At 43.4% G+C, this 26,742-nt stretch overlaps 2 protein-coding genes across 2 annotated transcripts; both read left to right on the top strand.

The window, feature by feature from the left end:
- The first annotated feature begins 16,652 nt into the window (after nucleotides 1-16,652).
- Nucleotides 16,653-19,139, top strand: LOC112202332 (pentatricopeptide repeat-containing protein At1g08070, chloroplastic). Its single transcript, XM_024343316.2, has one exon. It carries the CDS (start codon nucleotides 16,795-16,797, stop codon nucleotides 18,673-18,675), a length of 1,881 nt encoding a protein of 626 aa, XP_024199084.1. The 5' UTR covers nucleotides 16,653-16,794; the 3' UTR covers nucleotides 18,676-19,139.
- A 244-nt stretch (nucleotides 19,140-19,383) lies between these two features.
- Nucleotides 19,384-22,867, top strand: LOC112203779 (receptor-like protein 7). The gene is made up of 2 exons (XM_024344701.2): nucleotides 19,384-19,614; nucleotides 19,688-22,867. Exon 2 carries the CDS (start codon nucleotides 19,708-19,710, stop codon nucleotides 22,705-22,707), a length of 3,000 nt encoding a protein of 999 aa, XP_024200469.1. The 5' UTR covers nucleotides 19,384-19,614; nucleotides 19,688-19,707; the 3' UTR covers nucleotides 22,708-22,867.
- The last annotated feature ends 3,875 nt before the right edge of the window (nucleotides 22,868-26,742 follow it).

The following is a 26,742-nucleotide window of genomic DNA, read 5'->3' on the forward strand; positions in this document are numbered from 1 at the left end:
CTGTTCACCTATTGAAAATTGTGATCAAAGTTTTTAAGGTCTGTAATGGCAAAGAGGAAGAGAAAGATGATGTTGGTCGAGACTTATTATTCTAGTTCATGAATTGAATCAATGATTTACCAGATCCAAAGTATATATGCATTTTCAACTCTATCATGATTCTAATTTTGTTCATCTTAATGTTCTCCATATTTATTAGTACCATCCATGCAATCATATATACTTGTGAAACTTTCGAATATTTGATGTGCTCAATTTATGTAGTATTAGCTCCATTTTTCATTTCTGTAAGCGGTAATTTGCTCACTCTTTGTCAACCTTAGTTTATAAATAAAAGAAAGTGTTTAAATAACATTTAAAATGATGAATATAAAATTTAATTGTTCAACTTCTAATTTCAAAGAAATTGAAAATGTATTTGCAGAATTGGAATATGGCATCTTACTAATTTCAATTTTTGTTATGAAAGATTACGGTGTGCAGAGGCTGTGGACAAAAATTCGCGTTTGATGTCTACATCCCACACTTCCTGCTCACAATAGAGGCGATCCAAATCTCTCTCATCTCCCACAAATGGCGAAACCTCTGGTTCCTTCTTACTTCCGGATTAAGATTCTCTAAAGTTACTTCTTTGCAGTTTTTGTAAATTTCATAAAATCCGAACCACTAATAGAATCTGATGGTAAAGAACAACGCCACATCATCTAGAATAAAAATTTGGCTTTTTCTTGACAACTGACGGCAACTCCTGCCGTTAACAGTCCTCTCTCTTTGATTTACCTCTGAATATACCAACTCCTTCAGTTAAACAATGGAAAAGGTCTATCGCTAGGATCTGACCAAGAAGGTAGGCCAAGTTTGTTTAAGCGTTTTTGATGTGGTGGAGTTAACCCAAATTTGTTTGGGTCCTAGTCATTTTGTGGCATAATTGATTGATGGGAATAGAAGTTATGTGATCTCAGGTTCTTTGCGTTCTAAATTTCTCATACAAATGTGTTTCATGATCGATGAGGGATACCTCCCATTTTGTCTATGCATGCTTCATTAATCTGAATGCTATGATTTCACTTTTTAATCAATTGTGAGTAACAATTCGCAAAAAATAAGATCTAATGCTCAAAATCTAAAGAATTGATGAAGAACACAGCAAGTTAGCAACCCATCTTCTCTCTCACAAACACCACATAAACCCAAAACAGAACAAATCATAGTCGCCAAATCCATTTCTAGTCGTGAATATATGTTTTTGGGCTAAATACTGTTTACCACCCTGTGGTATGGACCTCACATCAATTCAGTCCCTCGACTTTCAATTTCATCAAAAACACCCCCGCACTATCATTTTCTCGTCCAATAGGTCCCTCCGACTCAATTTCGTTAATTTCAGACGTTAAATGCTGACGTGGCATTTCCAACTCATCAAAAATGGGGCCCACACGGATGTGAAATTCCCAAAATAACCTTGGCCCTATTCTAACTCAAAATTGAACCACCAATTCCTCACAATTTTTTATTAATTCAAATTGTTAAATTAAAGTCCTCACTGTGTGTCCCAACCGAGTTCTTCTTCTGCTTCACTCTCACTCCTCCACACTTTGAGCTCAGAGTTTGAGACAAGCAACCAACAACCATGGGCTGCGTTTCTTCCAATCTGTTCAACCACAACGACGACTTCTCCTAGCTCGGTAGCTCCGCCTTGAGCCACCACATCGTCTCCCTCACCTCCTCCACCTACAGCCTCCTCGCCCACCACCCCACCTTCTCGATTCACATTGGGTTCCATCTTTCCCACCTCCCTCTCCGAGCCCAGATCGCTCTGGTCCGACCCGAAGTCATCAACTCTTGGGAGCTCATGGCCGGCCTCGACGCCGACAGCTTTCGGTTCTCGCCGCTACCGCCACCGAAGCCCTTCTCGATTCGAACCTCGAAATCCACATATCACATGTCCAGATTCATCTGCCAGAGCACAAACCCACCCGACTCTGTACATCTAGATGCGTTTCTACAAATCTAAACTAGAATATAGTATATCTTGAAAAGAAAAAAGTAAAAAGAATCTAACCCATTTCTGTAACATAAATCCAAACCCCCATTCTTGTAATGTTGCCACAGTTCAAATTTGGTCCATAGTAGCAATAAAAACAAACCCAATACATAAACAGAATGCATGAAACTAAATTTTTCAACCCAAATCAAACCCAGCACCTATTCTAACTCAGATCACAGCCCCAAAATTTTCCAGCAATTGAAATGACTTGAAGAACACCGAAACCAATCCTCCAAGAACACCCACACCAGCCCTCCCCTCACCTCACCTCCTCATCCATCTCTAGAAGTGGAGAATAGAAGTGGGGTTTGATTACCAATTTGAGTCGGAGTCGTTTGGGAAATTGGGAGGGCGAGGTCGGCATCGGCATCGGCATCGGCGTCTAGGGATTTGAGGATCGGAGGTAAAGCAGACGAGGATGAAATGGGTGGCTTTGCAGACGAGGTCGCGCTGCGGACTATCAGTGGGGAGTGGCGGAGGTGGGCTGAGCAGCCATCTCTGAGCTTGAGCAGAAACGAAGAAGAAGAGAAGAGAAGAAAAGAAGGGAGAGAAGATCGTGAGGGAGTGAGAATAAGATATTAAAGAGCCAGGGTTATTTTGGGAATTTCACATCCGTGTGGGCCCCACTTTTGATGAGTTGGAAATGCCACGTCAGCATTTAACGTCTGAAATTAACGGAATTGAGTCGGAGGGACCTATTGGACGAGAAAATGATAGTGCGGGGGTGTTTTTGATGAAATTGAAAGTCGAGGGACTGAATTGATGTGAGGTCCAAACCACAGGGTGGTAAACAGTATTTAGCCCTATGTTTTTTGTGTTGTTTTTGTAATTCATATAGTCAATTCAATCAAGAATTTTGGGTTGCTCCATTTCGATCTATATGCAGGTTCTACGGGAAGGAAGAGACACACTAGCAAAAGGGATAGTCATGTTACTGACGTTCCGTTAGCCAAATTTTTATGCCAGATGATGTGGCATTGTCCTTAATCATTGGATTCTATTAATGATTTGGATTTTATGAAATTTACAAAAACTGCAGAGAAATAACTTTAGAGGATCCTAATCCCTTACTTCCTTCATGTTTTCCTTTGAAACATGCTTCCCTTTCTTCGATAATCCTCTTCCTTTCTATACTCACCCGATGACTCAGTCCTTCACCAACTTTGTGGGTCACGGTCTCACCTCTCCCCCCACCGATCTTGCCGTCCATACCAACTATCCTTCATCTAAGACTCCGATTATGACGTACGCGTCAAGTCTTGAATATGCTCTGCCTTGATGTGCCTCCAATCTTAAGAGCTCCACCCTCATCATACTATATCACATATGTATCAACAAAACACATATTCACTCAATTTTGTCTCATATCACCCTCGATGCCCAAGCTCGTCACGTCATGCTGTATCACACATGTATTAAATGTATATCGTAAATAGGGGAATTTGATTCTACACCCAAATTCACACACCCCTTTTAGAATAAACTCATCCATAAGAGTGTTTTAATATACACCCAAACCAATTAATTAGGTTTATTCAAAATAATAAAAAAACTTTTAAATAGGATAAATATTAAAACCCAATGTTGTTAAGAATTACTAAAGTTGTCACTATCAAATTCCCAATTCACCTATTAAATAGGGTTAATATTAAAATCTAGTCTTGCTGCCGATGGAAGTCATGAAACGGCTGCCCATAGACATTGCCCGGAATTACTCAACCCTTGATTCCAACAATTAAAAACTCTCCTCTGGGTTGGAGGTTATGTAATCTCCACATTCAAAAGCCTAATCTCTACATTCAAAGTCGGTATCAATATTTTCACAATCATGCGATTATGTTTTTGATTTCATGCATGTTGTGATTGTGATATAAATGGATCACACAATCAGAGGTTGGTGGGTTGCCTTTGTTCAACTGCATATCCCTTTAATCTGATTGGCACGGTTGATGAGCATTGTAATTTGCTACCTATTCAATAATTGTGTGTCTTCCTGATGAAGAGGTATTTGTTTTGTGATTTTTCAGAGTTTATGCTATTGAATAGGTATAATAGACTCTACAAGTTCTTGATTGCATATTTCTTTTTCTTCTTATTGTTTCTCAATAGATTCTACAAGTTCTTGATGGCTAAAGAATACTCCCACATAGAGTTTAGGTGCGACCTTCTCCACAATCATGTGATTATGTTTTTGATTTCAAATTGTGATTGTAATATAAATGGATCACACAATCAGAGGTTGGTGGGTTGCCTTTGTTCAACAGCATATCCCTTTAATACTGGCACAGTTGATGAGCATTGTGGCTACCTATTCAATAGGTGTATGTCTTCCTGACAAAGAGGTATTTGCATTACCTCCAATGATTGCGGACGAAAGCGCATCTTAGAAAAGCTTATGTGTTAATCTAGTCGACTTTATGTCACCACAATTCGACCAATTGAATCCAATAATTTCATAAGAGAGGATCTCTTGGATTCAGACACATATTGGATTTGACAGGACCGACTAAGACACCCTGGTCGTGATATGATGCTCAGTATACTAAAGACTTCACACGGACATCCATTCTTCAGAGTGAGAAGAAGCAAGAATCGAACATTGATTCCTGGACTTAGCAGGACCGCAACAATTACAGCATCTGGCGCTGCAGCCGTCTTGGGGTACCATAGGGTCGCCCAAGTCCCATGTGATGACGCCATCAATGGCACCAACCATGAGCATGACGCCATGGTTGCCTCTCCTAGTGGCCATGACGCCACACACACCAATTTCCATGGCTCTAATGCCATGATGGGAGATGTAGTCACACATTTTGCTTCTAATAGCGCTACAGACGCTCAGGCCCAACCAAAATCCTCATTGGTTGCTTCTAAGGCCCCTTGCTTATTTTGCAAAGCCTGTTCATTCGGAAAATTAGGACCGAGACGGTCCTATGCAAAGGATCCCAAAATAGTCATTCCGTTCTTACAGAGAATCCAAGGGGATATATGTGGACCAATTCAACCATCATGCGGACCTTTTAAATACTTTATGGTATCGGTTGATGCGTCGACACGCTGGTCACATGTCACGCTGTTGTCCACTCGAAATGTTGCTTATACTAAACTCCTCGCCTAGATTATATGTCTACGGGCTCACTAGCCTGATCATCCTATTAATTCAATTCGACTTGATAATGCTGGGAATTTACATCGAAAACGTTCGATGACTATTGCATGTCACTAGGGATTGATGTAGAGCATCCAGTTCCCTATGTTCATACCCAAAATGGTCTCACAGAAGCTGCTATCAAACGACTACAGATGATAGCGTGGACATTGGTTATGCGCACCAATCTCCCTGTTTCTGCTTGGGGATATGCAATATTGCATGCAGCGACGCTAATTCGTCTACGAGCCACTGCAACCCAATCTTACTCTGCGTTACAGCTAGTGACTGGGTTACAGTTAGTGACTGCGTACGAGCCTGATATCTCGCACTTACTCATTTTTGGGTGTGCCATTTATCTGCCTATTACGCTGCCACAGCTGACAGGACCCGCCCCGGATTTCACCCCGAAATCCGGAGTGGCCCTGCGGGGCCCACAGCGTACTAAGATGGGTCCACAATGACGAATGGCCATTTACGTTGGATATGAATCTCCAACCATCATCCGCTATCTTGAACCCTTGACAGGCGATCTCTTTACCGCTAGATTTGGGGATTGTCACTTTGATGAGACAGTCTTCCCATCGTTAGGGGGAGATAAGAACACATATGTTCAACAGGAACAACAGGAATTGTCGTGGTTTGTCCCCACTAAGTCTTATCTCAATCCCCGTACCGCACAGTCCGAACTTGAAGTGCAAAGAATAATCGAGTTCCAGAACGTAGCAGACAATCTGCCTGATGCGTTTTCTGATGTTGCCAAAGTGACGAGATCACACATACTTGCTGCAAACGTGCCTTTAAGGATTGAGGTCCCGAATAATGGACATAACGCCACTCCTATGACACCAGGAGATGGCACCATTGCCCAGAATGGCAATGATGTGGCGTCTATGGCCGCAGGTCCCTCATAAAAGCACGGTAGACCAATTGGTTTGAAGGATACTCGCCATAGAAAGAGAGCGAATGAGGCACAAACAAATCCTTTGTTCATCGATACTCAAAATCCGTCCTATGAAAATGTTCCGGATTATGGTTATGTCCAAGAGACATCATTGGGGGACGCCTCAATGTCAAAACCAATTCCTGAGAACGTGGAGATCTCGGTAAATTACACTAGTGTACATGGGACTTGGGAAAGAAACTCCATCATCATTGATGATGTATTCGCGTATTCAGTGGCGCATGAGATTATTGTGAACGATGACATCAAACCAAGCTCTGTTGATAAATGCCAACGTAGAGTTGACTGGCCAAAATGGAAAGATGCGATCCAGACAGAACTTGATTCTCTAGCGAAAAGAAAGGTATTTGGCAATGTTGTACCAATACTGCCCAACACCAAACCAATTGGTCACAAATGGGTATTCATTAGAAAGTGTAATGAGAAAAACGAGATTGTAAGGTACAACGCTCGCCTTGTGGCGCAAGGCTTCTCACAACGCCCTGGAATTGACTACGAGGAGACCTATTCTCCCGTAATGGACGTCATAATGTTCCACTACCTTGTCAGTTTGGTAGTTTCCGAAAAACTGAACATGCAGCGTATGGATGTGGTTATAGCGTATCTATATGGGGATCTAGATACGGAAATATACATGAAAGTTCCAGATGGAATTCAGCTACCCAAATCAAGTGGCTCTAAACCATGGAGCGCGTTTGCGATTAGATTGAAACGCTTACTATATGGATTGAAACAATCCGGACGGATGTGGTATAACCATCTAAGTGACTACTTGATTGTAAAGGGATATGTCAACAATGAACTATGTCAACAAGTTCCGGATTTGCAATAGTAGCGGTTTATGTCGATGACATGAACATAATTGGCACCCTTAAAGAGTTAAGGGAAACCGCTGAACACTTGAAATCCAAGTTTGATATGAAAGATCTTGGGAAAACACGGTTTTGTCTCGGTTTAGAACTTGAGCACTGTAGAGATGGCATCCTGATTCATCAATCAGCTTATACCCAAAAGATGCTTAGGCGTTTCAACACTGACAAGATTAAGCCTTCAAGCACCCAAATGGTCGTCTGTAGTCTTGATCCAAAGAATGATCCATTCCGTCCAAAAGATGACGACAAAGAAGTGCCCTACCTAAGTGAAATAGGCGCATTATTGTACTTAGCACAATGCACAAGACCGGATATCTCATTCGCTGTGAACTTGCTAGCTAGATATAACTTTGCGCCAACATGACGCCATTGGACTGGTGTTAAAGATATCTTTTGATACCTAAGTGGTACGATTGATATGGGTTTGTTTTATCCCTATAGAGAGAAGATGGATTTTGACCCATCTAGTGTCAGGGACACCACATATGGTGGACTGCGTTCCCTCTCCCCATCCCAAAACGATATAAGTGTTTTGGAAGGTTTTGCTGATGCTAGGTACCTCTCTGACCTACACAAAGGTCGTTCCCAAACTGGTTATGTTTTCACCATGGGAAAGACAGCAATATCTTGGAGGTCTACAAAGCAGACCTTAGTCGCTACATCTTCGAATCATGCAGAGATTATTGCTCTTCAAGAAGCAGTTCGTGAATGTATATGGCTTAGGTCCATAGTTACGCACGGTCGAAGCAATTGTGGTCTGAAGTCTACCACAGATGAGCTAACATGCATTTATGAGGATAATGTTGCTTGCATTGAACAAATGAAGCAAGGCGACAACACCAAGCACATATCGCCTAAATTCTTCTACAATCAGCAACAACAGAAGCTCCTCAAGATCAAAGTGAACCAAGTTCGATCTGAGGACAATGTAGCAGACTTGTTCACTAATCATTGCCCAAATCCACATTCGAGAAACATGTGGCAAGAATTGGCTTGCTAAAATTATCTGAACTCCTATGATCGTAGTCATCAGAGGGAGGCACAGACATCAGGGGGAGATGTCTACATATTCGTCTCGAATCGTGAAGGGTGTGTTGTGCTCTTTTTCCCCTTCGACCGAGGTTATTTTGTCCCACTGGGTTTTTGTTACTCGGCAAGGTTTTTAAGGAGGCAACGAGAGAAGCACCGCATTTGGACAACACAAGGGGGAGTGTTCAAGTAAACCCTAATTTGTGTTTGGCCCAGACTCTAGGTTACTTGACCTAGTGGTAATAGGGTTAAATTAGAAGGATCTAGATTCCTATTCAATGTACAATTACTTTCCTTGTATGATTGAGATTTTATGCATTGTAATCGTCTATATAAAGAGGCCCCTATTATTAATAAGAATACACAGCGAATTTCTCTCAATTTCTGATTCCCTAAAACAGGAATGTGTTTTTTTCTAATTTTCTCTCGTAAAAACAACTTTTCACTCAAATTTTTGTTCTATATATACCACCCTCTGGGCCGCTGTATAAAAGTTGTATCAAAGATATATCACAAGAACACATTTTTACTCAATTTTTTTACCAAATTACCCTCGCTACTCGAGCTCACTACGTCATACAATATCAAAGCTATATCACACATGTATCACCGAATTACATTGTCACTCGATCAATTTTACCTTATATCATGTTCAAGGTTCGAGCCTGCCATGTCATGCTATATCAAAGCTGTATCATACTTATATCAAAGATGTATCACAAAAATACATTTCCAAGCAATTTTGCACCAAATCACCCTCAGGACTTGGGCCATCACATCTTGTTGTATCAAAAATGTATCACACCTATATCAACGCTATATGAGAAAATTACATTGTCACTCAATTTTGCACCAAATCACCCTCCAGACAAGGGTGTCATGTCATACCATACTATGTATCACCTACACACACTTTCACTCAAATTTGTCCCAAATCACCCCGACGGCCCAAGCCTGCCACATCACTATATCAAAGCTGCATGACACATGTATCGAAGATATATGTTTAATATATTATAAAAATACACTTTCACTCAATTTTCACCCAAATCACTCTTCAGACTTGAACCCGTCATGTCATGCTGTATTCAAGGTATATCACACCTACATCGCATGTGCATATCAAGTTGTTCAAACTTATATCACAAAAAAATATTTTCACCCAAATTTTGTCTCATATCTCCCGGAAATAAGTCCCTCTCACTTTAGGGTAGGGCGACGTGAGCTTGATCCCGGTATGCACACTCAGTGTGCCTTGTCTGGCTTAGCAAGGCGGCAAGCTATTTGCTTGATCAAATGGACGCAACCTCCTAGTGGCAGGATAAAATTAAGTGTCACCAGAATTATTTCCGTGCGGCAACATAGTGGGAAAGCTATGCTATTTGTAATGATACTTCTTCGTGATAGAGTTATCTTCCCGGTATGTCACCGCTATGTCAAAGCAAATGGAGTAGTCATTGGTGCACTCTTTGTTAATTGGTGCTTGTTAGAATACATGGATTTTGTAGAGAGTCTTAGTATTATTTTAGGATATTCTCTTTATGCTTATTGTAATTTTGGATTCAGGCTCTACGTCCCCCTCTTGTATTCTGCAATTTCATTACTCAAGACTTAAGGGCAGCAGCACTAGCCCATTTCCAAAAAAAAAAAGATTTTCAGCTGTTAATGCTTGGATCCGTGGGGATCTAATTAACGATAAGTAAAGAGAGTGAGAGAGATTGACACAAGATGTATAGTGGTTCGCCTCCCACCTTAGCGGGAGACTACGTCCACATGAATGTTTAACTAGTGTGTTGAGCCTTGCGACCCAAAGGAGGATTACAAAGTGTGTAATGAGATCGAGTTTAAGTGGGAGGAGGCATTCCTTTTATAGGTGAAGGAGTGCTCTTCCTTTACATTTTCTTAGATGTGGGACAAGAAAAGATAACTATTCTAGTGTAGAAAGCCTAGTTGTGAGGGCATGTTGGCAAGGCCGGGAAGGTGGCTTCCCGGCAAGGAATTTGCCACTTCCGGATACCGTGGCGTAGCTTGAACATAGGGCTACAAGATGCAAGTAGCGGTTGGGTCTCACCATGGCTTGTGGGTGTCCCAAAGAGGGTGTTACTTATGCTTGGCGAGATAGCAAACTAGTCATGCTAGTAGAGGTATCTACAAGTCCCCGAAGTCCCCAAGGAAGAGGAGCTTCTTGGTTGGGGAGTTATAAGCAAGAAGTCATCAAGCATAAGTGATTGGGCGGTACGGAGCCCCTACAAGTCCCCGAACTCCGTAAGCAAGAAGGGACTCGTAAACCTGCACAACAAAGACAAAAAACAGGCATATGTAGAATGCTCGTTGCATTGGGCAACAAATGTGAGTTGCATTGATATACGTTGGCATATATGAGTGTAATAGTGCGCATATGGTCGTGTGAGCAAATGAATTGCATATGATAAATGCGTGACGCGCGCAAGGAGACGAACGAGGTCGAGTATGACGCGGTTATGCTCGCGAGATGCAAGTTGCATGAGCGCTGCGAAGGTATGTATTTGTAACTCATGAACGATGACCGCGCGTACGGTTTGTGTTTGTTTAGTTGTCGCTCGTATTAATGGAACGCGAAAAGAATTTGATTTGTCGCAATCGGTAAACGACAAATGGTAGAAAAATTCAATGTTCCATTAACGTGTAGTGTGTCGAGTAGACATGAGTGTAAAACTCGAGGATTGGCGGGAAGGCATGAGCGGCAAGCTCGGGGGTGCCAGGAAGGCATGAGCGGCAAGCTCGGGGGTGCCAGGAAGGCTTGAGCGGGAGCTCGTGAGCTAAAGCTCGAGGGTTGCCGGGAAGGCATGAGCGGTAAGCTCGGGGGTGCCGGGAAGGCATGAGCGGAAGCTCGTGGGTTGCCGGGAAGGCATGAGCGGGAAGATCGGGGGTGCAAGGAAGGCATGAGCGGTAAGCTCGGAGGTGCCGGGAAGGCATGAGCGGAAGCTCGGGGGTGCCGGGAAGGCATGAGCGGGAAGCTCAGGGGTGCCGGGAAGGCATGAGCGGAAGCTCGGGGGTGCCGGGAAGGCATGAGCGGTAAGCTAGAGGGTGCTGGGAAGGCATTAGAGGAAGCTCGGGGGTGCCGGGAAGGCATGAGCGGTAAGCTCGTGAGCGGAAGCTCAAGGGTGCCGCGAAGGCGTGAGCGGAAGCTCAAGGGTTCCGCGAGGGCATGAGCGGTAAGCTCGTGAGCGGAAGCTCAAGGGTGCCGCGAGGGCGTGAGCGGTAAGCTCGCGAGCGGAAAGCTCATGAGCGGAAGCTCAAGGGTGTCGCGAAGGCGTGAGCGGTAAGCTCGCGAGCGGAAAGCTCATGAGCGGAAGCTCAAGGGTGCCGCGAAGGAGTGAGCGGTAAGCTCGCGAGCGGAAAGCTCGTGAGCGGAAGCTCAAGGGTGCCGCGAAGGCGCGAGCGGTAAGCTCGTGAGCGGAAGCTGAAGGGTGCCGCGAAGGCGTGAGCGATAAGCTCGCGAGCGGAAAGCTCGTGAGATGAAGCTCAAGGGTGCCGCTAAGGCGTGAGCGGAAGCTCGGCGGTGCCGGGAATGCATGAGGGCGAAAGTTGGCGGTGCCGCTGAGGCACGAGCGCGAGAGCTCGAGGATGCCGCTGAACCGAGAGCATACCATCTCGGCGGTACCGCTGCGGCGTAAGCGTGAGAGCTCGAGGATGCCGCTGAGCCGAGAGCATGACATCTCGACAGTACCGCTGCGGCGTAAGCGTGAGAGCTCGAGGATGCAACTGAGGCTTTAACGGGTAGCTCGAAGGTGATGCCCTGAGGCATGAGCGTGACCGTTGCTAATTATGCTGGGCTGTATGTACAAGTCCCCGAAGTCCCCAGTCAAGGAAGGTGTGCTCGCGGGTTGATACCAAAGCGTAGCTTTGTGCCGTATATCAAACATAATTAGTGCGAGTGCGTCGTCCATCTAGAATTTGGTTGGAGAGAACGCTTTTGCCCTTTCGGGTGGGCCCCTGCTAGGCCCGCTAGGGAGTCCCCCACTCCCCAGCCACGACGGACCTCCGGATGGTTGGTAAATTGTTTGTTGAGGGGGAGCTGCACGGAGCAGAGGGTGTTGGGTAGCGAGCCTAATCTTTGGTACCCAAGCATCGGGGTTAACTGCCGGATCAATGGCTGCCGTGGGCTGCGTTAACTAGTCCCTTTACTATTTCTCGGAGGAGAAACTTGACTGCAATGCCGCGTAGCGGTCATTGTCATTATGAGTCATTGCCTTACCGCTTGGCGGTGACCATAGACTCGTAAAGTTTGTACTTGTATGAAACATGACAAACAAATAGAGCAAGTAATAAAATTTTGTTTGAGTGACCCATATTTATTTAATTGTGTTGCAATTAAAATAAGAGCATGGCATACGTGTATAGCATGAAGTTGCTACTAGCATTTTGTATTGTTGTAAACATGCTTAGAGATAATTGAGATCGATATGTGAGGCATGGCATATCTAGCATGTAAGGCCTAGAAGGCGTTGCCAAATCTACAAAATGTTGTAGGCATGCTCAAAAGTTATGAAAGCATGGCATGGCAATAGCTCAAATTAAAAGAGCATGTAGTGAGATAAAGTTACTTATCTCATGCCGATTTGGAGCGAGTTGGAGTTGGATGTCCAGCGGTGGATGTCCAGCGGCGGATGGCCAGCAGAGGGTGTGGAGGGTGTCCAGCGGAGGGTGCGTCTAGCCGTGGATGGCCAGCGGAGGGTGTCCAGCCGTGGATGGCCAGCAGAGGGTGTCTAGCTGTGGATGTCCAGCGGGGGGTGTCCAGGGGAGAATGGCCAGCGGAGGATGTTCGGCGGTGGCGGAGGATGTCCGGCAGTAGCGGATGATGCCCACTGGAGGATGTCCAGCAGAGGATGTCCACTGGTGGCGGAGGTTGTCCACTGGAGGATGTCCAACGGAGGATGGTCAGCAGAGGGTGCGTCCAGCCGAGGATGGTCAGCAGAGGGTGCGTCCAGCGGGGGGTGTCCAGGGGAGAATGGCCAGCGGAGGATGTTCGGCGGTGGCGGAGGATGTCCGGCAGTAGCGGATGATGCCCACTGGAGGATGTCCAGCGGAGGATGTCCAATGGAGGATGTCCAGCGGAGGATGTCCACTGGTGGCGGAGGTTGTCCACTGGAGGATGTCCAACGGAGGATGGCCAGCGGAGGGTGTCCAACCGTGGATGGCCAGCAGAGGGTGTCCACTGGATGATGTCCAGTGGAGGATGCGTCCAACCGTGGATGGCCAGCGGAGGGTGTCCAGAGTAGTTAGTGCCAAAAAAATTTGTAGGTCAGCGTTGACCTCTGAGTTGGGGGGTGACTTGCCCTATCAACTGTTGACTAGCATTTGACCAAAGTTGACCAGAGTTGGTCGGCGTTGACCAAGCGTTGACCGGCCCTGCTGGGCGTTGACCTGACTTGTTTGATGGGGGTTTGGCCAATGGTACAAGTTGCCGCTAAGAATAATTATATAACTCAAAGAAAGAAATTATTTTGAGCTCGGTTAAGATGACTTAACTCAATGGTAAGTGACGAAGCCTTTTTGTTGGCTTCCCACAGACGGTGCCAATGTTAATGCTTGGATCCGTGGGGATCTAATTAACGATAAGTAAAGAGAGTGAGAGAGATTGACACAAGATGTATAGTGGTTCGCCTCCCGCCTTAGCGGGAGACTACGTCCACTTGAATGTTTAACTAGTGTGTTGAGCCTTGCGACCCAAAGGAGGATTACAAAGTGTGTAATGGGATCGAGTTTAAGTGGGAGGAGGCATTCCTTTTATAGGTGAAGGAGTGCTCTTCCTTTACATTTTCTTAGATGTGGGACAAGAAAAGATAACTATTCTAGTGTAGAAAGCCTAGTTGTGAGGGCATGTTGGCAAGGCCGGGAAGGTGGCTTCCCGGCGACGGATTTGCCACTTCCGAATACCGTGGCGTAGCTTGAACATAGGGCTACAAGATGCAAGTAGCAGTTGGGTCTCACCATGGCTTGTGGGTGTCCCAAAGAGGGTGTTACTTATGCTTGGTGAGATAGCAAACTAGTCATGCTAGTAGAGGTAGTAGAGGTATCTACATCACCCAAATTTTGTCTCATATCTCCCTTAGGCTTGGGCCGCCATATTATGTTGTATTAAAATTGTATCACACTTGTATCCAAACTATATCAAAGCTGTATCACAAAAACACGTACATTTTCAGTTAATATATTTTGCACCAGATTACCCTCTGGACTAGGGCCTGCCATGTCATGCTGTATCACACCTATATCAAAGTTGTATCATAGGTGTATTACCAAAACACATTTTTACTCAATTTTGTCTAAAATCACTCTTGGGACCTAGGACTCAACTTTGCCCCCAATCAGTGCTTAGGTCTGCCACGTCACACCTGTATTAAAGTTGTATTACACGTATATCATCAAAAACATTTTCACTCAATTTTGACCCAAATCACCCTTGGGACACGATCTTGCAACGTCACAGTGTATCACATATGTATCAAAGTAGTATCACATTTGTATCAAAGTTGTATCACACATGTTGACATGCATGTATCACCAAAACTCATTTTCACTCAATTTTACACAAAACCACATTCTGGGTCTGAGTCCGCCACATCACACTGTATCACGCATTTATTAAAGTTGTATAACATGGTGTGCATCAAAACTATATCACATGTGAATTAGTAATATATATTCACTCAATTTTTACACAATCACTCTCGGGGCTATGGCTCGAAACGTCACACTAGATTATTTGTGTATCAAAATTGTACCACATCTGCATTAAAGATGTATCACAATATTTTACCGAAATAATTTTTTACTTAATTTTGACCTAAAACATCACCAATAACAGCTCCAAAGTAGTTAAAAAAATTTAAAAGAAAATGCTGTAACAAGCTAATTTGAAACTCAATAAGAAACATGTTAGTGAATACTGGATGGAATTGCAACCCAACACTTTTGCTAGGTCCACCAATAGTGTGAGAGCAAAAATTTATGCTTATTCTTAAAGTCATCACCGATCAATCAACCAAATTCTAAACCATCACAATAAAATTCAATACTGCATATATAATTCAATCTATTAATGAATAGGAGAAGATCCTAATCATTTCATGCATATGAAAGAATTTTGCAATTTATTATCTTTATGGTTCTACCCGTTCTGTTTCTTGGATCAGAACTAATGAAAAAGTGCAAGATTTCCAAAATTAGAACTAACGAAAATGCTTACAACTACGAACAGCAACAGCAAACTAGTGCACCCTATCTTATCAATTCCGATGCAGATACAACAATCTTCCTTGTCTTCTGCACTTTGCTATGTACTCGACTCCCACAATCTTCATAAAACCCAAAAAATTGAGCTTCTGTTAATCAAGCTACAGCTCCTAAAATCAGCTAAACACATCAAGGCAGCAACATCAATTCACTTATAAACCTCTTTTTCTCTAATAGATCTTAATCAAATTACCCTTTGTTTTGTCAAATAGATTTGCAGTTTTCCAAAAGTAGTCAATTTACACAAATTCGAGGACCAACAACTATGATGATATCAATTAAAATTTCTTCAAGGTTTTGGGGGTTAAAAAAGATTATAGATGTACATGCCTCTATATAGAGAAAGTCTCGCGTGCATCAGCTGTACTATGTGTCTGGTATGGGTGACCAATTAGTATCTTGTAGGTGGTGTTTTGGATATTTAACTTTTAAAAAGTAGGGATAGTTTCAAAATAAGCATAATTTTTTTTTTTCTGGATTTTGATTGAGCAGCCGCACCCCACGGGGTACGGTTGCCGTATGTAAGAATTTTGCCCTATATATAAGCTATTGGAACCTGCAACCACCGTTGTTTTTGTTGTCGTCATTAATTGGAAGGCTAGACTAGACCAACTACCATGAAAACTTAATTGGGCACACATGTGTTGTTTTGAGCACAGAGTATAGATTATATAGAAAAGAGAGAACAATCACCACCGTCTTACACCGTTGACACCCGGAAGATTAGTAGTATACCACTGAGAAAGTATAACAAGAAGTCTATTAGTGAACTTAGGACCTTTCACTTACAAAGTAAACACTAACGCCACTAGACCAAATTGTATTATCGAACTGCTCACTATGTTATAGAAAAGCTCCATACAAAAAAAATAATAAAAAAATAAAAAACTGAGAAATATTATTTAATTCTAGAAGAAAAATAATTAATAATTTTTTTTTTTTTCACAAAAGAACGCTCTATGCCCCTTTTTCTCAAGTATTAGGTTTTGGCTTGAGATTATGTAGTGGATTTGACTCTAAGAGACGACCTTAGTTGTGATCAAGCACGGAAAAGGAAAACTCTTCAACTTCCTGTATATTACCTTTTATGGAATCTTTGCTTTTTTCTATTTTTTATTTTACTTTGCCTTTTTTTATTTTTTTGGCAGTGATAATTTGATCTCTCAATTTCAATTAAGTTTATATAATCGGTGGTCAAGTTGATAAGAGCCTCCAGGTGTGGAATCCCCACATTCGGGTTTAAATCCGCTGATGCTGATTGGAGTTTAAATTCAAAACCCCTAATTACCCCAATTTATGTCGTAACGTTTGAAATTAGAGTGTACTGTTTCTCTGTCTACAATATAAGCACGCAATTTCAAATTTTGGTGTGGCCATCATCATCCTGGCTCGTCTTTACCCTCACAACCACCCCAAGCTCACTCACCTCCTCCTACGATGCACCTCCCACCTTACAATGCGCCACCTCTACCAAATCCAATCCCAGCTCACCACCAACCCCATCCCCTCCATCGACCCAAACATCATTGCCGTCAAGCTCATCGGCGCGTTCGCCCGCTTCGCCAACACGCGCCTCTTGGCCCTCATATTCCGCCACTATCTCCAAACCCCAAACATCTTCGCCTACAATGCCCTCCTCAAGGCCTTTGCTCAGAACAATGACTGGCACCACACCATTCTCTACTTCAATTCCCAATTGCTTTCGCTGAATGCTCCGAGCCCAGATGAGTACACCTTCACCTCTGTGCTCAAGGCCTGCGCCGGCCTCGCCCGAGTGACTGACGGAGAGAAAGTCCACTGCCTTGTCGCTAAATCCGGGTGCGAGGCGAATCTCTTTGTTAGAAATTCGCTGACTGACATGTACTTTAAGTTTGGGAGGTTTGGGATTGCGCAGAAGCTGTTCGATGAAATGCGTGTGAGAGATGTCGTTTCGTGGAACACTTTGGTTGCCGGGTACTGCGTGAATGGGGAGGTTGGTGAGGCTAGGAGGGTGTTTGACGGCATGGTAGAGAGGACATTGTTTTCTTGGTCGACTATGATCAGTGCGTATGCCAAGTTGGGTGAGTTGGAGGAAGCGAGGCGGCTTTTTAATGAGATGCCGCAGAGGAATGTGGTTTCGTGGAATGCGATGATTGCTGGGTATGCGCAGAATGAGAAGTATGCTGAGGCTGTTGGGTTGTTTAGGGAAATGCAAGAATGTGGGATGGCGCCAAATGATGTTACGCTTGTTAGTGTGTTGTCCGCTTGTGCTCATCTCGGGGCACTTGATTTGGGGAAGTGGATTGATAGGTTTATAAAACGAAGAGGGATGGAGTTGGGTCTGTTTTTGGGGAATGCTTTAGCGGATATGTATGCCAAGTGTGGCTGCATAACCGAAGCTAGGCTGGTTTTTGATAACATGCATGAGAGGGATGTGATATCTTGGAGTATTATCATTACTGGGTTGGCCATGAATGGGCATGCTGATGAAGCTTTCGAGTGTTTTGGTAAGATGATTGAACACGGTTTGAAGCCAAATGAAATTACGTTTATGGGGTTACTGACAGCATGTACTCATGCTGGTTTGGTAGACAAGGGGCTCCAGTATTTTGATATGATGGAGAAAGCATATGGAATATCTCCCAAGATTGAGCACTATGGGTGTTTGGTTGATCTTCTCAGCCGTGCCGGTCGCCTTGCTAAAGCAGAGGATATGATCAATTCCATGCCTATGAAGCCTAATGTTATAGTCTGGGGTGCATTGCTCGGTGGTTGTTGGATTTATAAAGATACTGATAGAGGGGAGCGTGTTGTTCAGCAGATTCTTGAACTAGATTCTGAGCACTCTGGAAGCTATGTTTATCTTGCAAATCTGTATGCTTCGATGGGAAGGCTTGATGATGCAGCACAGTGTAGACTGAGAATGCGAGATAAAGGCGTAACAAAAACACCTGGCTGCAGTTGGATAGAGGTGGATAACATAGTTCATGAATTCTTCATGGGAGATTTATCGCATCCTCAGTTGGACAAAATATATTCAATGATTAAAGAACTGAGGTGGAAAATGAAGCTAGCCGGATACAAACCAAAGACAGATCTGGTGCTTCATAACATAGACGAAGAAGAAAAAGAGGACGCTTTATCTGTTCATAGTGAGAAGCTGGCAATTGCATTTGGGCTTATCAGTACAAGCCCAGGAACTACAGTTCGAATTGTAAAGAACCTGCGAATTTGTAATGACTGTCATGACGCGACAAAATTAATCTCCAAAATTGTAGAACGAGAGATTATCATACGAGACCGCAGTCGCTTCCATCATTTCAAAGATGGTAAATGTTCTTGCAATGACTACTGGTAAGTGGTAGCTAGTACTGAGTAGACTGTTCTTTGCAAGGACGAGAAAAATCCTTTAGGGCAACAATGTTTCTCCAATTTGTTGCAATAGAATGATGTCATTCAATCAAATGCATTTGATCTATTTATTCCCAAGCTTCCATCTGCTTGAAATCAAGCAATGTTTCAAGTATTTCGAGACTCTAAATCTTTAAAATCAAAAGTAAAACTACCAGTCAAAGAATTTCATTATATCCCTTCGTTGGTCTGGACCATTTTCATGATCATATGGACAGATTTGGACCATCTTTACCGAAACACTGCCAGTTAGCGTGTAGCCGGCCGATCGCAATCTACAAGTTTGGCTTTTGTTGTTAAAACTCTAGCGGTTTTAATCTTAACACTTGATATTGAATCCAAGAGTATGGGATCATTGTTGTGAATATAGATCCCACATGGGAAATGGGGACCTTGCATATGAGTTTATAAAGATTTGGGTTACTCCATCTGTTGTCGATTGGTTTTGAATGTGCACCAGATTTTACTTTATCAACAACTATTAATTGAGTTTGTCCTCCATAGAAAGGAGAACCTTGTCGCCATCTATTGTGCTGTATTTGTTGAAATTTCAGCATTTCACACCTCTCAATTGCGGGGAAAAAAAAAAAGGAAAAAAAGATGGTCCTCCATAGAAAGGAGAATCTTGTATTATTCAGTATTTCACACCTCCGAATTGCAGGAAAAAAAGGAGAAGTAGAGTCTACGAGAAGTAGAGTCTACTTCTCGTGCTTGGACATTCAGCATGGTCTTGTTGTGTAAACACTGGGGACGATGACACATGGATTACTACAGATCTTTCTCGACTTATCACAAGTGAAGAGTCATAGCACATGTTATTGACCTTTCTGTTTGGTTTCTGTTTTGACATCCCCATCTTACTGAAAGAATTGAAGCTGCCAAACATGAATGACTTGTGTCTATTTAAGAACTTCAATCTCTTAACTCCATCTTGTGAAACCCATAAACATACATAGATCAAATACACCTTCTCACGAGAATGGGAATATTGCGGTGCAACATTTCGTTTCTGCATCTCTTTCCTCTTCTGTTACTCAATGTCTCCCACTTCTTGTCATTTGTGCAGACACTCTGCCACGTTGATGAGGGCTCTGCCTTGTTGCAATTCAAGGAAAGCTTCAGTATACACAAGTCTGCATCTGAAAATCCGTTTGCATACCCGAAGGTTGCGTCTTGGACAAGAAAAGAGGGAGAGAGGAGCAATTGCTGCTCTTGGGATGGTGTTGAGTGCAATGAGGAGACTGGCCATGTTATTGGCCTTGACCTCAGAAGCAGCTGTCTTTATGGTTCTGTCAACTCCAATAGCAGCCTTTTCCAAGTACTTGTGCACTTGCAGAAGCTTGATCTCTCGGATAATCACTTCAATTTCTCAGAAATACCATCAACATTAGGCCATCTTACGAGTCTTGCATATCTTAACCTTTCAAAGTCCTCATTTTCTGGTCCGATTCCATCCGAAATTTCGAAGTTATCTAAGCTCTCTGCCATTGATCTCTCTTTCAATTATGAACATTCCACTGATCAGTTGTTGAGACTACAAGAGGCCAACCAGCTGACAAGCCTGGTTCTACACTTAACCCACCTAAAACAACTTCATCTTAGCGGAGTTAACATACCCTTCACTGTGCCTGATGTCTTGGTCAATGCATCTTCTCTCACTTCTCTCCGCCTAGAAAACTGTGGGTTAATTGGAGAATTCCCTGTTGGCATCTTCCATCTACCAAACTTGCAGGTTCTTGATTTGGACACTAACCAAGACCTGGCAGGTCACTTTCCTGATTTCAACAGGAGTAGTCCCTTGGAGTATCTGAATGTTGCGAGGACAAATTTCTCTGGTGACTTACCTGCTTCAATCGGTAACCTCCGTTCCTTAAAATTCTTGAACATCGAGTATTGTGAGTTTGACTCTCACCTTCCATCTTCACTTGGCAATCTTACCCAGCTCAATTACCTTGATCTTTCATTTTTTTTCGACCGTAGTTTCACTCACTCAGACATTTCACCAAACAATTTTAGTCTCGTAGATTCCTGGTCTTGCATAGGAAAGCTTACCAAACTTCACCACTTGGGCCTTGGCCATACCTACTTGAAGGGAGAGTTTCCAACTTTTGTGGCTAACCTGACTCAACTAGAAGAGCTCAACTTGGGCAATAACAATATAACTGGTGAAATCCCATCATGGCTTACGAAGTTTACCAAATTAACTCTTCTAAACCTTCGGTTTAACAATTTGCAAGGAACAATTCCAAGGTCACTATTCTATCTTCATAATCTTGAACTTCTTGACCTTTCTTCAAATAACTTAATTGGATCAGTTGATTTTGATACGTTTTTCAACCTCAAAAAGTTAAGGGTGCTTAAATTATCATTCAACAAGTTATCTCTTCAGATGAAAAGTGGTTTGAGTGCTACTGCTCCAATGTTTGAAGTTCTGAAATTAGGTTCATGCAATTTGACCGAGTTTCCAGAATTTTTAAAGAATAGTAGTAGATTGGTTGATCTAGACCTATCTGACAACTATATTCAGGGCCAAATACCGAAATGGTTGTGGAGCTCAACTAGAGAAACCTTGTTGTGTCTTAACCTCTCTGGAAACTCTTTATCTGGATTTGACCAAAACCTTGTTGGTCTTCCATGGAGGAATCTCAAAGTTTTTGAGCTTGGGTTTAACAGGATACAAGGATCACTGCCAACTCCACCAGCAACAATCAAAATTTATTCTGTTCCAAACAATGTTTACAGTGGAGAAATGTCAGTATCATTTTGCAACTTGAGTTCTCTACTTATTCTTGATTTGTCCAACAACAACTTGAGTGGCCTGATTCCACAATGCTTGGGTAACTCCGATGCATTGGAGATATTGAACCTGCAGAATAACTCATTTCAGGGCCAAATTCCTCCAATGTGTACCAACGGAATTAGTTTTAAATCGGTCGACTTAAGTGAAAATATGTTGCAGGGCGAGCTACCAAAATCTATGGCCAATTGTACTCGGCTAGAGTTTCTTAATTTGGGAAAGAATCAGATTAGTGGCATCTTACCAACTTGGTTATGGGATCTTCCAGCTTTAAGGGTTCTCAGGTTGCGGTCCAATAGATTTTATGGCACAATTGTCGCGGCTCCAACAAACCTCGGGTCCTCAATACAGTTGTGCATCATTGACTTATCTCACAATTCTTTTTCAGGTACGCTGCCAATCCTGCCACACAACTATGAGGCATACTGGAATTGCCTCGAATCGGTTGGCGGAATTTATGAAGAGCCGACAATGTTCCAAGATACTTACAGAGTTGGTGCTGTAACGTATCATTATGATTACTCGATGTCAATATCTGGCATAGGTGTTGTGTTGAAACCTTTGAAGTACGCCGATTCTCCTTACTTCAAAGTCATAGATCTCTCAAGTAATAAATTTGAAGGACAGATTCCAACCACTGTGTACGAGCATCTGGTGGGGCTTCAATTGCTTAACCTCTCCAACAACATTCTCATTGGTAGTATCCCTTCATCTATAGGGAACTGGACTGGACTTGAATCATTGGATCTCTCCAATAATCATCTTTCAGGAGAGATACCCAGAAGTCTAGAACAACTCACTTCCCTTTCGACGTTTAATGTATCCCACAACCATCTAAGGGGGCCGATACCACATGAAAACCAATTTCTTACGTTTGTCGACAGCAATTCGTACGTAGGAAACCCAGCTTTGTGCGGATTTCCTTTGCAAGTGAAATGTGAAGATTCTGAGACTTCAAAGTCACCACCTCCAGGCCTTATTGAAGAAGATCACGAAGACCCTGATTATCCATTTGAATGGCGTTTATTCTTTCCTGCAGGACTTGTAAGTGGGTTGGTTGTTGGATTTGTTGCTGCGAACACTTTAACAACCAATAAGCAGCAATGGCTCGTAGAGAAATTTTGCAAGAGGAGGAGGCAGCCAAGACGCACAAAGGGGAGAAGGGCGCACATAAATTTTTAATTTTTAGTCTTTGTAAACATAACTAGTCTTTTGATCTTGTGTAATAATTGGAAGATTTTCTGTGTAATTTATATTTGCCTATTTCTTTTTTATTCAAGTTCATTTACATAAAAAAAAGAAAGAAAAAAAATAGTGAAAAAGAGTGGGGAACTTCGTTTGATTCAAGGATATTTCTTCTCACCTTGTTAGTACTTTAGCAGCTGCTCAACCTTTCTGGGGCTAAGAAAGTGTCAATGCTTGAATGTAATTATCTCATTATTATGTTCCTTTAGCAGCATATTTCTGCATCAATGCTAAACCCCTGAAGTTTACTCCATAACAATTGCAGGATGTTCATCAAGGGAATGGCACCCAAGAGTTATTTTAACAAACAAATCGGTGAGCTACTTGCAAGCTTTTTATTTTTTGTTTTTTAGTTTTAGAGAAAAAGTGAATTATCTTTTTAGGAGAAAGAAAAAGTATATTACCAAAAACAAAAAAAGAAAAGGACCAACCTGGACACTTGTTTTACGTTTTCTTTTTAAGGAAGACAGGGGCCTGCACCCTACACTTGTTTTGCTTATGGCCAACCTGGACACACCAAGGTTCGCTGCCCGTTTATTAACAACTCACAAGGAGCGTCTTCTTGCTCGGGATTCCAGAATCCGAGGCCAACTCAGTCACTATCGACTCAGATATTGCTACCACCCTACCGATCACCGAACCCTACTCCGCAGCAGTAGCGACTAGGGCTGGCTTAAATTACCAGACCTACCGAAACCAGCCGAAAACCGGTCGAACCGGCGGCCTCGGCGCCGACAAATCCGGTACCCGAAGGTACGACACTGTACTACCGTACCGAAGCAAAGTTATCGGCTCGGTAGTGGTACAACCAATTGCATAGGTTCGGTGCTACCGAACCAGCCGAGAGAGAAGTTTCTGGATTTAATTCAAAAAAATCATATTCTCTTGCGTCTGCCAAGCATCGAACCTTTGCCAAGGTCACAACAAACTCGAGCCTCTTACCACCATGCCACAAGCTTGCTTGTGCAAAGTTAAGGAAAAGAAAATAATTAAATTGAATCAGAAATGATGAAAATTAAAGTGTGTTTCGACTTTCGAGTCGTCTTCTTCGTTCTCTCTGTTTCTCTTTCTCTCACTTTCTGCTCTCTATCTCTCTCTCCATTTATGGCTCTTGTTCTTCTTATATTCTTTTGCTTCTTCCTCCATTTTCTCATTATTATACTTATTCATTCTTCCACTTCTTCTTTCACCTCTAGATATGAATCAAAAATCGGATCTCCAACTGAATTTCTAGATCTGGATTTAGGATGGCCGCTGTTCTTCCTCACTGCCGCCGCAGCGTCGATCGACAAACTGAAACTGAGCCGCAAAGTTGGTATACCGATTCATCGATAACCGATCTATCGGTATCGGCGGCGGTTCAAAAAATTCAGAACCGATGAGTTTCGGTTCGGTAGCGGTGGTAGAGTAAAAAATCCGGTTACCGGTACCGAGCCAGCCCTAGTAGCGACCACCTCAGCCGTTAGCAGTGAGGTACGAGCAGCAGACTGCACCTCGACCTGTCACCCAGGCAAACCGAGGAAGAAACCGTGGAGGACGCAATTAAGGAGGACGTGGACAACTACATGTAATCACCGATGGAGAGACTACTGAGGCTTCTGGCTCTGGCATCGTACTAGCTGGTACGATACTCATCTCTAACTCTGAAGCTAGAGTATTGCTTGACACTGGTGCATCCCATTCATTCATCTCTACATGGTTAGCGGATTCACTAGGATTAGAACCAACACCGCTAGGTGGAGTTTTCGACTTTAACACACCGCTTGGTATGGGGACTGGTGTAGACAAAGCCTATAGGAAGTACCAAGTTGTTATTGGTGGTAGGAAGCTCCAAGCCGATCTCTATCCTATCGAGTTGTATGACTTTGATCTAATTCTTGGGATGGACTGGCTGAGTAAGTACAAAGCACTCATCGATTGTGATCGACGCGCCGTACAAATCACGCCACTAAGCAAGGAGACCTTCGAAATAAAAATGGCAGAACCCCTCTTACCTCCAAGTTCACTACTGAAGGCTTGTTTTCGAGGGAGGAGAACGCTTGCTTGTTATAGCATCATCGCTGCAAGGGAAAAGGCGAACATGAAGACCAACAGCTACGTGCCGATTGTAGATGAGTACCCCGACGTATTTCCGAAGGAGCTACCAGGATTACCCACGCATCGTGAAGTGGAATTCCGCATTGACCTAGTTCCTGGTACCGAACCGATCTCGATATTGCCGTATCGGATGGCACCAGCCGAGATGAGCAAACTGAAGTTACAACTAGAGGATCTCGAGAGCAAAGGGTTCATTCGAAAGAGTTCATCACCTTGGGGAGCTTCTGTCTTGTTTGCTAAAAAGCCTGACGGAACGCTACGTTTGTGTGTAGATTATCGACAATTGAACCAAGTAACGATCAAGAACAAGTATCCACTACCTAGGATCGATGAGTTGTTTGACCAACTTGCGGGAGCAATGTTCTTCTCTAAGATCGACCTTCGATCAAGGTATCACCAGTTGCGAGTGCGTGAAGAGGACATTCCGAAGATGGCTTTCCGAATGCGCTATGGGCACTTCGAGTTTGTTGTCATGCCTTTTGGGCTGACCAATGCCCCAGCCGCATTCATGGATCTAATGAACCGAGTGTTTCGACCCTACTTGGATCAGTTTGTGATTGTCTTTATCGACGACATCCTCATCTACTCCAAGAAGCAAGAGGAGCACGCTATTCATCTTCGCATAGTTCTACAGACATTATTGGATCACCAACTCTACGCTAAGAAATGCAAGTGTGACTTCTGGCTCACATAAGTAAAGTTCCTTGGACATGTCATCTCTGCAGCTGGACTTTCAGTGGACCCTTCCAAAGTTGAAGCTGTACTTAATTGGGAACAACCACAGAACGTGACCAAAATCCGCAGTTTTCTTGGACTGGCTGGTTACTACCGCCGCTTTATCCAAGATTTCTCTAAGATTGCCTTACCGTTAACCAAGCTGACAAGGAAAGGCGCAAAGTTCGAGTGGGACAACAAGTGTGAGAACGCTTTTGTGGAGCTTAAGACGAGGTTGACTACCGCACCTGTACTAGTTCTTCCGAACAATGTCGACCCGTACCAAGTGTACACCGACGCCTCGGGGAACGAACTAGGTTGTGTGCTTATGCAAAATGGCCAAGTCGTGGCCTATGGCTTGAGACAGTTAAAGCCGCACGAGAGGAACTACCCGACTCACAACTTGGAACTAGCTGCTATCGTCTACGCATTGAAGATCTGGAGGTGCTATCTCTATGGCACACAATTTGAAGTCTACTCGGATCACAGGAGCCTAAAGTACATCTACACTCAACGTGATCTGAACCTACGCCAGAGAAGATGGATGAAGTATCTGAAGGACTATGAGTTCAATTTGCTCTACCATCCGGGAAAAGCGAATGTCATCGCTGACGCCTTGAGCAGAAAAACGAGAAGTTCGTTATCTTGCATCTTCTTGTCACGAAACGAGACGTTGAAAACTCTGGAGGAGTTTGGCTTGTATCCCCAAGAGGGAAACCCTCAGGGGTACCTCGCGAGTTTAACTCTGAAGCCACAATTACTACAACTCGTGGAAGAAAGCCAGTGGAACGACCTGGATACGCATATGCTCCGAGCATAGATCTACGCCGGAGAAGTCACCAACGAGTGGACGGTGGGCCAAGATGGTTATGTTAGATTTAAGGGCCGGATGGTTGTCCCTGAAAACGACCATATTAGGAAGATGGTGCTCGAAGAAGCGCATTGTACAGGCTTCACTATGCACCCGGGAGCAGGAAAGATGTACCAAGACATGAAGCGCCAGTTTTGGTGATGAGGGATGAAGAAGGATTTGGCCGACTACGTCGCCTGATGTGCAATATGTCAGCAAGTAAAAGCATAATACCAACTACTAGTTGGACTACTTCAGCCGCTACCTATACCAGTGTGGAAGTGGGATGGCATCACCATGGACTTCGTCAC

The sequence above is a fragment of the Rosa chinensis genome, chromosome 5 (genome assembly GCF_002994745.2).
Source record: "Rosa chinensis cultivar Old Blush chromosome 5, RchiOBHm-V2, whole genome shotgun sequence".
Taxonomy (NCBI): Eukaryota; Viridiplantae; Streptophyta; class Magnoliopsida; order Rosales; family Rosaceae; genus Rosa; species Rosa chinensis.

What these genes read in the sequence shown, in the direction of transcription:
- LOC112202332 (XM_024343316.2), top strand. Translation starts at nt 16,795, where the DNA reads ATGCGCCACCTCTACCAAATCCAATCCCAGCTCACCACCAACCCCATC.
- LOC112203779 (XM_024344701.2), top strand. Translation starts at nt 19,708, where the DNA reads ATGGGAATATTGCGGTGCAACATTTCGTTTCTGCATCTCTTTCCTCTT.